The sequence below is a fragment of the Astyanax mexicanus genome, chromosome 15 (genome assembly GCF_023375975.1).
Source record: "Astyanax mexicanus isolate ESR-SI-001 chromosome 15, AstMex3_surface, whole genome shotgun sequence".
In the NCBI taxonomy this organism is placed as follows: Eukaryota; Metazoa; Chordata; class Actinopteri; order Characiformes; family Acestrorhamphidae; genus Astyanax; species Astyanax mexicanus.
This window is the reverse complement of record NC_064422.1, coordinates 36,873,678-36,888,267: the sequence shown is the minus strand read 5'-3', so window position 1 is coordinate 36,888,267 and position 14,590 is coordinate 36,873,678. Positions and strand designations below refer to the sequence as shown.

Genomic DNA, 14,590 nt, shown 5'->3' with positions numbered 1-14,590 from the left:
TTTAGATTTCTGGCTTTCTGACACAACTATGTGCAGCGCTGAGATGATGGAGTACGAGGCGGCGATCAGGTGTCGGCGCAGCGTGAGCTGATGGATGTGCATGATTTAATGGTCGTGTGCGGATAAGTGCATTAGCGCAGCGCTAATCGTCTTGTTCTACACGCACCTGTAGTGCTCACAGCAGCCCTGCGGCAGGTGATGCTAACAGCGGGGCGGGACAGGGCCGGATCCGGCTCGCTCTGCAGAGTAGAAGAGCTGAGATGTGTGTTATTACAGCATGGGCGGATCAGGATCGCAGACAGGGCACCGGGGAACAGTGTGTGTGTGTGTGTGTGTGTGTGTGTGTGTGTGTGTGTGCTGTGTGAAGAAATATTGAACACATTCAACAGAGAAACAGAGAAAGAGATGAAGTCACACTGTAAGACAATAGGTTCTGTATGGCATTTTTTTTACAATATACAGCTCTAAAAAAAAAAGATAAACGACTTAATGATGATGTTTTTTCTTGATTTTACCAAGTTAGAATAAAACCTCAAGTTGGAAAAAAGCCATCAAACCAAGCTAAACTGTCTGAAATTGTGCACCAGGAGTAAAGGCATAAAATTATCCAAAAGCAGTGTGTAAGACTGGTGGAGGAGAAAATGCCAAGATGCATGAAAACTGTGTTAAAAACCAGGGTTATTCCACCAAATATTGATTTCTGATATTCCACCAAATATTTATTTTCATTTCATAGCCAATAAATGCTCTTAGAAACTGAATTGGTCTCTTATTTTAATATTTATTTTAATATATTTAAAAAATGCTAAATAAAATCACAATGGCCTTGTGGAGTGACCTAAAGTACGTTTTTATTTTTATTTTATTATTATTTTTTTTTTTTGCGATGCATGCAGGTGATTCAGGTCATCAGTGCAAAAGATGAAGATCTCCCAATGTCAGGACAGAAGTTCTCCTTCAGATCGCCACAGGAAGGAATGAAGAGCAAGAACTTTACCATCAAAGACTTTGGGAGTGAGTATCTCTCTTTTAATGTGTGTTTGTGTGCATGTATATGTTTAAAATACAGCCTATACATCGCATTAATATATTACTCTATACTATCGAGCCACAATATTATGACCACTTTTTATGTTTCTACACTCACTGTCCATTTTTTTTTCATCACCACTGATCACTTAGGAGCAATTTGTAGTTATGTTATTACAGACTGTAGTCCTGTACCTGTTTCTCTGCTTACTTTATTATTAATACTACCTTCATTTCACCATGATCTTCAATGGTCAGGACCTCCCTCACAGGAAAGACCACCACACAGCAGCTATTACTTGGGTGGTGGGTCATTTACTTTCAGTTATATTGGTGTGGTGTGAGTGATCAGATACAGCAGTGCTGCTGGAGTTTTTAAACATTGTGTTTAATCACTGTGACCTCCACTCTATTAGACACTCTTTCCTACAGAAGCTGCTCCACCTTGTAGATAAAGTAAAAATGAGGTTAAATATATATATATATATATATATATATATATATATATATATATACATCTTATGGATTTTAAGGGTGTATATTTGCTGCTTTTATCCCATCTGTAATAAAATTGGCTGGTGAAAGGCTTTGGGTAAAAACTACTGAGAAACACTAATGTAAAACACTCCCAGCCACACACAGGGCTATAAAAGCATGTCTTGATATAAGACCTGGTGTTAAACTTGGCCCCTCAACCTCACTATAATAGTGGTATAGATCACTAAAAAAACTGCACTTTTGGAAGCTCTCTCCAGGGTGCTGTTACACAAATAGAAGGTGTTGAAGTGGGATGTAAGCACGAGTATTTTGTTCACAAAGCGAAGTAAACACGAGGCAAAATGAAAACTACAGAGAACAAGAAAACAAACCTGGAGGCTCTGAAGAATGACACAGAGAAACAGACATTTAGAAAGAACTCGAGACCAGACAAAGGAAACAAAACGCACGACTAAAGGCACCTGGGAAAGACAGGGTAACAGCACAAAGCTAAAACACAAATTATAAGGCGGAACTGGGGAGGACACAGCAGAAAAACATGTTTTTTGGCCTTCTGTGGCTAAAAAGCTTTTTCAGAAGCACATTTGGAGTGGGCAGGTTATGTTTTTGGTGAAGTGTTTTAAGCTAGGGAACTAAAAATATTTGACAGAAAATGCCAAAAAAGCACTTTAAGTAGAAAGACCAAATAAAAAATTCTACTAAAGAATTAATAATTTATTTAGTAATTTACTAACATTTCAGTGTTTCCTCCATTGGATGAGTGCTGATGAGGAGTGAGTGAGAATGACGACTAGGATAGCCGAAAAACGGCAGGTTTAAGTTCATTTTTATTTTCATTTATATCTACATGGATGAATTGAACTAAACCATGCTCTGTATCCGTTTGCTACCCTTTTACAAACTAACTGTTTTTAACCTAAAAGATATGAGCTGTACAGGGTTATTATTATGGAAATGGATGGTTATGGATAGGTTATTGTACGAGTCAGCTATTAAGGAGCAGTAAAGCCGCTCCGCTGAAGTTCAGCATTATAAGGGTGAGTTTTCAGTGAAGTTTCTCCAGCACTAAGGCTGGGTGCAGCAGCATTAGCATTAGCTGCTATCCGGTACACCTTATAGTCCAAAAAAAAAAGTTGATGTACATTCATGAATAAATAGCACTACTGAGGTACATTTTTGATTAGAATACATTACATTACATTGCATTTGACAGACACTTTTGTCCAAAGTGACTTAGAACAGAACTACTGAGGTACATTTTTTATTAGAATAGCACTAATGTGGTAGATTTATGAATAGAATAGCAATACTGAGGTACACCTATGGTTAGAATAACACTACTAAAGTAAAATAATGACAATTAGCACTATTTAAGTAAATCCATTTGCTGGGACTGCTGGTAAATGTGGTGCTTTGTCAGTTTGTCTGCTAGTATAATATAATGGTTCAGTGTTCCATATATGTATATATATATATGTATATATATATATACATATATGTATATATATGTATATATATATATATACATATATACGTATATATATATATATATATATATATATATGTGTGTATATATATATATATTGCTTTTTCTCTGGAATAAAATATTTTGAAAATACTTTTAGGATATGTAATTAATTCTGTTGTGAAAAAAGTCAAAATTAATGAAAACCTGTGAAATGCTGTGTTCTGTATCCGGCTTTTAGCCAATTTGTTCATTATGTTCGATTATGGACAAACATTTTCTATTTTTTTTTTTTTTTTTTAATGAATCTGGATATGTGTGGATAAGGTCTAGGACATAGTGACAGACCTACAGGTGCTTCCATGAATACAAAGGCAGAAAAAAAAAAGGTCTGTCTACCTGTGACACATTTATATGAAATGCAACAGAATAAGAAAAAGTCACACAAGTCAAATGACAGAGTTAAAGGGCACAGGCGCTGCAGTCTGGTAAAAGCAGACTCACACCGTCCCTCATTTTGATAATCAGCTGTCATTCCTCTCTAAACCCCATCAAAACCAAGGCAGACTCAATTATTCATTATCTACCCCTTTAGCTGCAGCAGTTCTGGGGTCAGAGAAAGAGCATCAGCCCTCATAAAATTTACAAGTGTCCATTCCCTCAAGTGTTGATGAAGTGGAGGCTGGAGGTAGTAATGCTGTGAGGTTCTTTCACAAAGTATGAAAACACGCCAAACCCCAAAGAGCAGCGCTGAGAGCAAAGCTAAAATATCAGGTCACGATTGGGAGTAAAAGGTCCTGGCTATCATTTCAGAGAGGGCACAGCAATGCTCTTTCAGTACCCATCTTTATAGAACACAGACTGTGCTTTCTGTGCTGCTGCAGTCGCAATCTCTGCGCTAAGCAGAGCCTGACTGACATTTCGCCTGGCTGATAAAAAAACGCTTATCTCTGTTACCTGGATTTATTGGAACTGTCAAAAAAAAGCTACTGATAAAATGTGGATATTTATAGGTTAAACACCAGTAGTTATGAATGGATATCTTGATTTAATATGATGTAAATTAATCTGGGCTGTCATTAGATAGATAGATAGATAGATAGATAGATAGATAGATAGATAGATAGATAGATAGATAGATAGATAGATAGATAGATAGATAGATAGATAGATAGATAGATAGATAGATAGATAGATAGATAGATCCCCGGGGGGAAATTCTTGGTATGGAAATTATGGTAATAAAGTACGGTATACCCAAATCTACTTAACACAGTATACAAATTTAATGCAATTAGTGTGTTAGTGCATTAGTGGATCAGACACAGTGCTGCAGTGCTGCTGGAGTTCCTAAACACCTCAGTGTCACGACTGGACTGAGAATACTCCAGGACTAGGACTAAAGGATTACCAACACAAACTGTGCAACAACAGATGGGCCAGTGTTTAAAAACTCCAGCAACACTGCTGCTTCTGATCCACTCACTGTACCAGCACAATACACACTAACACTTCTTGTACCACCAACATGTAAGTGTTACTCACTGCAGTGCTGAGAATAAATAAATAATGCAGAAAATTAACTGCATACTTTCTACTCCTTACATTTTAAAAATAGCCTCGTTACTCCTATTTCATTTCAGCTTGTTTTCATTCCAGTCTTTAATCGTTCAAAAAAAAAGTGAATCTGAATGTGGTTGGACGATAAGTATAAACATATACCATTCCGACACCCTATTGGTTTATAAGTGATTCATCACATCTGCACTCATCACGCCCCGCCCACATAGTAGGCATATATGCAGCTGAAACTGGGAGCCAGCCTAGTGCACCCCCAATTTATCAACATTAACATCTTAATATAACATTATAGTCATTATGGCTTTTATAAAAATGTGTTTTGGGCAGTAAGGAATAGGACTATGTGGCATGGCCTAAGCTTTTGTACTTAATGGTAGTTTTCCCCCCATTTCTTTTACTTCTATACTTTAAGTAGTTTTAAAACCAGTACTTTTACACTTGGAGTAAAAAGCTTGAGTTAATACTTCAACTTCTACAAAAGTATTTTAAACCTTGGTATCTATAATTCTACCTACAAAGTCATGTGAATACTTTTGACACCTTTTAAATCCAAATCTACCAGTTAAGACATGGCAAAAAGCAGAAGAGAAGTGTCATAAATATAAATAAAAACATTTAAAATATGACACTACTCATGTTGATGGACCCCAGAGGTTTAAATCAGTGTTGTATCTGAACCTGCTTAGCAGTGCTAACAGTGATTTTTTATTTTTTTTTATTGTATCCAGACAACACTGCAGGAGTTGTAACACTGCGCAGTGGTTTTCGACGCCGCACTCAGGAGATATACCACCTCCCAGTGTTCATCGAGGACAGTGGTTTACCAGTGAAAAACAGCACCAGTACCCTGACCATCCGTGTGTGTGCCTGCAATTCTGAAGGGGCTCTTCTGACCTGTAACGCAGAGGCCATCTTCCTCCCTGTTGGCCTCAGCACTGGAGCACTTATCGCCATACTGGTCTGCATCGTCATACTGCTAGGTGAGTGTATTAGGGGCAGTTTCACTAGAGGAAAGTGAAGCTGTCAGATTTAATCTAATCTCTTTTAAAGGTTTTTGATACACTTAGCATGCACTTAAAAGATGGTCTTATACCTTCAACAATGTGTCAATCTCCTGTGCTATATGTTTCTTATTTTTTTTGTACTAATTGTCGAATATTTTGTAAGGCATTACATGGCGGGCCACAAAAAAATAAAAAAAATCTGTTTTGGAAAATGAAGTGTAATAAGATGGAGTGCTACAGACTAGTAGCTCTCCAGCCCAGAGGATCGTTGAACCCAATTGCAGAACAATTGATCTAAAAACAGGTAAACCCAAGAAAAAAGGAACAAATTAATAAATAAATACACCAGTCCTCACGTGGGATCGAACCTGTGTCCCTGGGTCACGGCCCAATACACTATCTAGCTGCTGCCCTGGCTAGTGAATTGGGACACGGCCGGGGGAAAAAAAAGGCCTTATAAGGAGATAGAGATCACGAGAACGTGTGGAAACTAAAGTCACGCCAAGCGCAACAGAAAGACAGGGGAGAAATGTAAACAAAAGCTCGCCAGAGAAGTTTCATTATAGTTCAAACAACCTCAAGGGCCAGATCTGGCTCGCAGGCCGCCTTTTGCCGACCCCTGGTTTACAGTGTATACAGGTCCAAAACCCTTAAATTTTGGAAAAAAAATAAAAAATTGAGTATTTAATACACTTCCAGAGTTTATCTTTAAATGTTAAATGTGAGGAAAGGGTACTATTCTTTCACTTCCCTCATTTTCTGCCAGTCAAAAGGGGTTAAGCTGGAAACCTGATGGTACCAAGCCTACTTCTCTAACCATTAGGCTACAGCTAGTCTGTTTTTTTTTTTCCTTTAGACATGATATATGAGCAACCGAACACAAAGGAATGAAAAACATCACTGGAGAGAACATGCTGAAACTCGGCTCACTGCAATATTAACAGGGCTGCTTCTAAAATGCTTGGCTTTATAGACTCCACACTGAGTGGATCAAACTGAAGAGACCTCTGGATTATCCCAATCTTGCTTAATTAAGTGCTGGGATATCAGCCATGCTTGATTTGCATGGACGAGGACGGCCCTTGTTGGCAGTTTCTTTTACAGTAGAGTTCATGTCTTAATGATCCCGGCTCCTTAAGACACTTTACTGCATGGTCATGGACTAAATTACTCCACTTTATAACTGAACCATCAAGGTCAGAGAAGCAGAACTTCAACTCTGGTTCTCTGCAGTGATAAAGAATGGAGGAAGAAGCTTTTATTGCCTTCATAGTTGGTCATTAAGCTAAAAACTCTTCAAAGAAATGTAAGATATGCACTTATTAAAGGGAGTTAAGTTAGGTTAAGCACTCATACATAACTGAACCAACATATGAGACTAGTTTTATTTCAGAAGATTCAGAATTGTCATTAGAAGTTGGTTAGATAACTTTAGAAACCAAACATTTCTAGACAATCAACTTAAAACAATTAGTGGGGAACATTGTGTATTTTCAGTTTTGGACAGAAAAAAAAAGCATTTTATAAGGAAATATCCATGCTGAAAAATCCAGCTCAAGACCATATTTAGCTGGTAACTGGTTTCAGGTGGTCTAATCTGGTCTTTAGAGGTAAAGTGGGTAAAAAAAAGCTGTTTTTCCATGTAAAATTACATTTTGCACAGGTATACAAGCTGGTTCATGATGGTCAACTTGGACCAAGATAATTTGGTCTTGCAGTTTGACCAGCTTGATGATACCGGTTGTGCTGGGTGGCCATCTTGGTGGTGATTATGGTCAAGATAGTTGACCAACTGGACGGGTTGATCATGTCTGTAGACCACTTAAAAAATGCTGGTCAACAGCTAAGCTGAGTTCTGGATATTTTGATGAAGTGCATGAATTCAGTAGGTTGGTATGCTGCCAGCTAGTCTTCGGTAAGCTAACAAATCTAATGAACTAAAATAAATAAACTAAAGTAATAATTTGGGACACATCTCTTCTCATTCAACGTGTTTTCCTTCTTTTTATGATTATTTTTACATTGTAAGATTTTTATTGAAGGCTATACAGGAACACGTGAAGAATTATTTAGTTAAGAAAAAAGGCAACAAACTAGAATATATTTTATATTTTAGATTCTTCTAAGTAGCACATTTATCTTTGAGGATCGTTCAGATCTGCACAGTCTTGCTATTTTAATCTCAGTGTCTTCATGAGGGAGAGTCACCTGGAACAGTTTTTTTTTAGCATCTTGAAGGAAAGGAGTTCCTGGAGGTGCTGAAAAATAGTTACTGCTTTTTCTTCACGCTGTGAATCTTTAGCTCATCCCAAATCACCTCAAATCACCATCTCAGATCATCAGGTTTAGGTCAGGGGATCCCTCAATTGTTTGCATGACTTTAATATTAATCTACAGTGTAGAAAATAAATTACATAAAGAAATAAAGTTATATAGTCCCTACATTTTGGGAAAGAATAAACATTTTAATAACTGTAAGGAACACTAAAGACATTTTGACCTACAGTTGTTTTACATTATTTGTATGTAGACACTAATTTAAGCAATATACTGAAACATCCCCTTGTACATCATCAACATATACAAATATTAACTGTAAATATTGTTTCCACACTGTTCTACTCATGTCAACAGACACAGTCTCAGTTTACCCTGCAGTTTCCCACAAGTGTTGAAAGAGAATCAGCAGTCTAAAATACAGTGCTCTCCACGGTTTGATGAGCTCAACACTTTTATTTACTTTAGTGTTTTCCTGCAGTAATGCCTTTTAAAAAAGAGAGCTTTCATCTCGCATGACCTTACTACTGTCCTCATCAAAAGTTAAACCCGTTCCCTCAGTCGTCCCTCTGTTTTATCTCCAAGCCTTAAGGGCTGTAATAGCTGTCTGCACACTTTGAAAGAAGAACAAAGCAAAGTGGCTCACACAAAAAAGGGACGGACGCCCAACTGAACCAAGTTTAAGCCTCCCACAGTACCCTCAGTGCGCTCCAGGTGAAATAGAGATGTATTAGGTTTTTGGGGAGAGAAAGAGAGAAAGTGAGACAGCCAGCTGCCGTTAAATATAACAGTTTTATTGCATAAGACAATGTTTAAAGAAACTCAATCCGAAATCCAAATAGCAGAATTTTACTCAGTCAGAATTGATAGTTGGAGAGAGAATCGAATAGTGTGTGGGATTCGAAGATGCAAAGATTTTTGTACACCAATCACATTGCAGACTGGTTGGACCATTTCTTTCCTGATTCTGAGTGTAATCTACTAGTATATGCTGGTAAGCAACTCAATATGAATAGGTTCCATCAACAACCAATACAAGCCAAGCGCAGAAGCTAAACATAAGCAGTAGCTGTTTATTTTTTGTTGTTGTTATCTGCTTGCTGTCTGTATTATTAGGCAACGTCTTATTTAAATGTTGCCTTCCACCATAATCTTCTAGGACCTGACGTCCACATGTGTGGACATCACTAGACAGCAACACTAAATTTTGCTCTACAAGAGCCTGGTGTCCTCTTATGAGGCCATTATACTGCCATCTAGTGGTGGCAGAAGAGTTTACACGTTACGTTAAAGTTTCGATTTTGTTCACAAATTTAAATGAACAGTAAACACTAAATTTTTTGCTTCGAAGACCCACCCAGAGAGAGCAAGGCCAATTTTGTTCCCTCAGGGCTCCAGCAGCTGATGGCAAGCTGCATGACTGGGATTTGAACCAGCTTTCTTCCAATCATAGTGGCAACACCTGATGCTTTGTAGTTTGTGAGTCTGTTCATAATCTAATATCACTTCAAAAGTTTTCATTTTTATGATTAAAATAAATATTATTATTTAATATGTCCATAACACAGCAACAGTGTATGTAACGTAAAAATAGACTTGGCTGTGATTCTCATACACTCCCACATAACTTGTATGTTAAGTGTTTAACATTACAACAATCCACCTTTTTTACTTTAACAATACAAACAGAACAGAATACAAAAGTAAATAACATTGCTGTTGTTGTAAATTACCTGCTGGTGCACCTCCACAGAGTGAACGAGCAGCTCAGTTTCCTCTGCTGAGACCTGCAAATCGCTGCACTGTTAAGATACGAATATGCCAAAGTCAGAGCACATCTGGCTCTTAAAGGAAATGACAAGTGAAACGCTGATTGGTTTATTTAGTGTTACGCCCAAAACACACCCACAATTAATGAAGAGAATTATTTCATGTCTTTTTAGCACATTTAAACTGCGCAAAGCATGAGACACAGACATGCCCTAAATCAAGCTGCGCAATGCACATACAGTTGATGGCTCGCCTATAGATCGCTAAAATAGGTCCCTAAATGAGAAAGCATGCCCTTCTAAAATTCTGACAGGTCTGTGCCCGAGAGCCTGGCATCACAGATGTTTAAAAAACTAGCTTCTCTCACTGCAACCATGCCCACCAGAATGAAACTAGCACATTAGGCTCTCTCTGTAACACCATGCCCTTGTGAAAGGTGCCAGTCAGAATCACTGGCTTCATGCACACATGGGCATGCAGGAATCCATGAGAGAGAGAGAGAGAGAGAGAGAGAGAGAGAGGAAAAGAGAGAGAGAGGCACTCATCCATTATAGTCACTCTATTTGTCAGGTTGACCTAGTTCCAGCAGCAGCAGCAGCCATGACAGACACAGTCAAAGCTCAGTCTGACCAAGGAAAACGCATCATCAATTGCATGCCTACCTACCGTGAGCCACACACACACAGATACACACTTATACACAGCCGGAGGAAGAAACACCCCCCCTGTCAGACACACCTAGAGACACACACACAGTGTTTGATGCCAGCCAGTGGTGTAATGTAGACGTCTGCCACTTGGGGGCACTGTGGTTTCACAGCCGCAGTCCTCTCGCCTCTACTCCTAAAAGCTGGTTATTTCTTTATTTTTTTATTTTGTTTTCTCCCGCCTGCCGCCTCCTTTTTGTCTCATGTGTTCTCTCTAAGTGTAATACCCTACCGGTCTCGACTTACGTAATTATAAACATTTCCCTTCATCCCAAATAGACACGCTGCACTGCTACCCCTGGAGTCTCTCTCGCTTTTCTCTCTCTCAAAAATAAAAATAAATAAAAATCCAGCTGCTGGCCATGCAACGAGTGCTGCCTAGCTTACACAGTCTTCATAAAAATACTCATCTCTATTTACTGGACTGTAGCCACCAGCCACGGTGTCCTCTCTGACAGGTCAGAACAATTCTAAAAAGTCTACGCCTGTCATGATAACTCTTTTTGAGGGATGATACTGTATATTGTTACAGAATTAATTGTGATAAACAATATTATTTTATATTATTTTTTATGGAGTCAGCACACTCACACAGAGGAAAGCATCAGATCCCCAGCTCTGGTACATTAGCTAACAGTAGGGGTGTCACAATTCTCTAAATCCTCGATTCGATTTTATTTCCGGGTTATTTTAGGGTCACGATTCGATTCGATTCTCGATTTTCTTTTGTCTTTTTTTACAGCAGTGAAGCCTATGCCAGTTTTAGATTAGTCTATGTTCAGTCATTGGTTTGATTCATCAAATTTACAATATCTTATTTCAAAAGGTGGGCTTGATATAAGTGATGCAAAGTGATACAAGTGATCTGTAATACACCACATTAGGCACTAATGGTCAAATTTAAATCATTTAATTAAGACATATATGCAATGCCAACTAGTGGCTTTTTTTGGTAGCAGCAGTGTGCACATAACAAAATAAATAAAAAAAAATACAGGAAGTCATGTAAAAAATAATAGAACAATTAGAGCAAACTGAACTCTATCCTACTATAACAGTTAAACATGAAAAATAAGACTCAGTCCCTGAGAATGACAAGTTTTTTTCTTTAATAAAGATATATCACTAACTATATCTGAGAGAAAGATGCTCCTTAAGGTACCAAAACTATTAACATATTTGAGGCTAGACAACTGTTATTTTTATATTTTCAAGTTTTTCTTTAAAAAGATGAGAATGTCCAAATTCTCTGGAGAAAGGGCTGCTCTTTGAGCTACAGTGTGCTGCGCCATTTGCTTAGCGTGCTGCACCATCCTCTTTTTTACTTTGATGCTCGAGACCATGACATAATTTCGATCGATTTTGATGAAATATTGAAATCGTGACACCCCTAGCTAACAGAAGCCTGTGTCAGCCAACATCACACTCATGCTCTTGGACTCTGGCTGCTGATGGCAAGCAGCATTATCTTGTATTCAAACCAGTAAATCACACCACTATTATTCACTAAACCAATTAGAGCCCCATTTATTGTCTATTTTTAGAGAAAATGCATTGGTAATAGTATGAAGGTAATATAAGAACATTATAATGCATTAATACCATTAAAAAAAAATCAGATATACAGGTTCTGAGGCTGGTAACTCTGATGAAAATATCCTGTACAACAAAGCTAACTCTTGATCTTTTTTTTTTCTTGGGTGGACCTGATGAGGGCCAGTTTCATCATAACATTTTTAAAGGTCTTTGCAGCCATTAAATAGGACTATTCACTGTATACCTGTAACTCTACCTCTTCATAACTTTACAACTGATGCTCTCAAACACTTTATTAAGAGACAAGAAATTCAAATAATTAACTATTGATGAGTTCAGCACAGCTGTTAACTTAAAAGCCTGAATTCCAGGTCACTCTACCTTATTTTTCTCTGACTGAAAAAATGCAAAGCTGTCATCTTAGCAAGAGGAGCTACTTTAAAGAAAGTAAAATATAAAACATATTCTGGATTGTTTAACATTTTTTTGTTTGAATGACTTTAGTATTAATCTACACTACTAAAAAAACACTGAATTTGTACTAACGTTTGACTGGTACCGTATGTCTTTCTAAAAAAGCCTTAAAGAACATTGAAGCTCTTTGCAATCATGCATGATGGCTACAGTTCGAGTCCATCTTGAATCACCTCCTCGTGATTGCAGCTGCAGTGCCAGCCTGCCAATATATGTAGGAAGCAACTCGAAACTGTTTTGAAAATTATGGAAAACATTGAAGAACACAGCGTTTCCGTGGCTCTTTCCATGATTTCAGTGTGAAGAGTGTTTCCCCTCATTTTTCCCTTTGCAGTCATTGATTGTGGAGCTTCTTCAGAAAACGTTCCATCCAGCAGGGCTTTGGTGTTCGAGTGTTGCTTTTTTTAATGCTTCATTCTTCATGTTTCTGTCCCTCGTGTGTGTGTCTCTGCAGTGATCGTGGTGCTGTACGTGGGCGTGAGGAGGCAGAAGAAAAAGGAGACGCTGATGACGTCTAAAGAGGACATCCGAGACAACGTTATCCACTACGACGACGAAGGCGGCGGGGAGGAGGACACGCACGCCTTCGACATGGGCACTCTCCGGAACCCCAAAGCCATCAAAGAAAACCTCTTCAGGCGCGACGTGAAGCCAGAGGCCGGTTCCGTCCCTCGGCCCGCCGCCACCTCGCAGGACAGTGCGGACATCCAGGACTTCATCACCGAGAGGCTGCAGGAACACGACGGAGACACCTCGGCCCCTCCCTACGACTCGCTGGCCACCTACGCTTACGAAGGCGAGGGTTCGGTGGCCGAGAGCCTGAGCTCTATCGAATCCCTAAACGGTGAAACAGAAGAGGATTACGATTACCTAAACGAGTGGGGACCTCGCTTCAAAACTCTCGCAGGGATATTCGGGGACCGCTCCGAAAGCCAGACTGATGTCACGTCCACAGCTAGCACCACCACCACCGCCGAAAACAAACATTGATGATGTTTTCTGCTCTTGCAAGCTTGAAAAAAAAAAAAAAAAAAAAACTAAACAAATGTGAACTTAGAAGATGTTTATTTATTTACTTCAATTTCTTAGCGTATTTTTCCTTGTTTTTTGGCTAATTAAAAGGTTTTTGTTATACTTAAAATCTTAAAAATCCTGATTTAGTGTGCGCTACTTGCTGTTTGCCTCAATTCCTTGTGCAGAAGATTGTGCACAAGGATTATGAAGGTTATCACATGGTGACAAGAAACAAGAGGAAAGAAAAGAGAGAGAAAGAGATAAAAAAAAAAAACTTTTTGTTACATCCATGGGTCGTCCATTTTTTTATTGTCATATTTATTCTGCTTTTCTTTCAAATGCTTAAAGAAAGAGACAGAAATCAAGGACAAGATGGAGGATAAAAACAAGGCAAGCGTTTTCTTTGACATCCTTAAAAAAGTGCCTCAATGGAATTGTTTTGTTATAATAAGTATGATTTCTTTTTTCTTTTTTTTACCTTGTTTAGCTTTGCTTTTTACTCTCGACCCCCCATTCCCTCCCCCTAAGTAAGAGAGTCCAGTGCACCCATGCTCTGGAAGATCGTAGCTACAGTAAGTAAGTTAGTAAGTGGTTGTAAAGGATGACCAGCTTCATGGATGGGTTCGTGGGGGGGAATCGACACATGGCCCGAGTTCGGCCAAAGATATTTTGAATGTTATTTATGATTCTATTTATTTATTTGTGAGGCTGGCAAGCCCCCGTTTTTAGGATTTGTTGATGTATTTATCTATTTATCTCGGTCTAAAAGTAAATGGATTTTTTTATTTTTTAAAGACACTTGGGGATTTTTGTAATTATTCACTCCTCACGTACACATGGACATTGGCGTGTTGTGAGGAAACTGTAAAGACTTGTACAAAAAAAAATCATCTTGTAAAAAAAAAAAAAAAATCAGTTTAGGGCTAAACATGAGCTACTACAGTTGAGTCATGTAATACACACAGTTTTCTTAAATAAACACAGCTTGGAAGAAAAAAAAATACACTCTGCATACTTCATTAAAATGAAAACCCAAAATTAAAATTTCATGAACTTTCCATACCTTCAGGTTAAACCCGCTCACAGAGGGAGCCATTCCTTCACTACTACATTCAGAAAGGCTTCTAAGGATGCAGTGCTGGAAATGGATTATTCTACTCTTAGTAATAGTGGACTCATTTCTAGAAAGAGCTGATTTGGCTGCAGGTTTTCTATCTACCCAAGCTGAAGACTAC

The 14,590-nt window shown here is 38.4% G+C and overlaps 1 protein-coding gene across 1 annotated transcript in view; it reads left to right on the top strand.

The window, feature by feature from the left end:
* The window catches only part of LOC103025909 (cadherin-12), a 292,081-nt gene extending 277,725 nt beyond the window's left edge, over positions 1 to 14,356 (top strand). Inside the window, exons 10-12 of the mRNA XM_007250137.4 lie at positions 897 to 1,014; positions 5,302 to 5,553; positions 12,796 to 14,356. Coding sequence (XP_007250199.2) covers positions 897 to 1,014; positions 5,302 to 5,553; positions 12,796 to 13,331 — 906 coding nt within the window. The 3' untranslated portion in view covers positions 13,332 to 14,356. The remainder of the gene's footprint in view (positions 1 to 896; positions 1,015 to 5,301; positions 5,554 to 12,795) is intronic.
* The last annotated feature ends 234 nt before the right edge of the window (positions 14,357 to 14,590 follow it).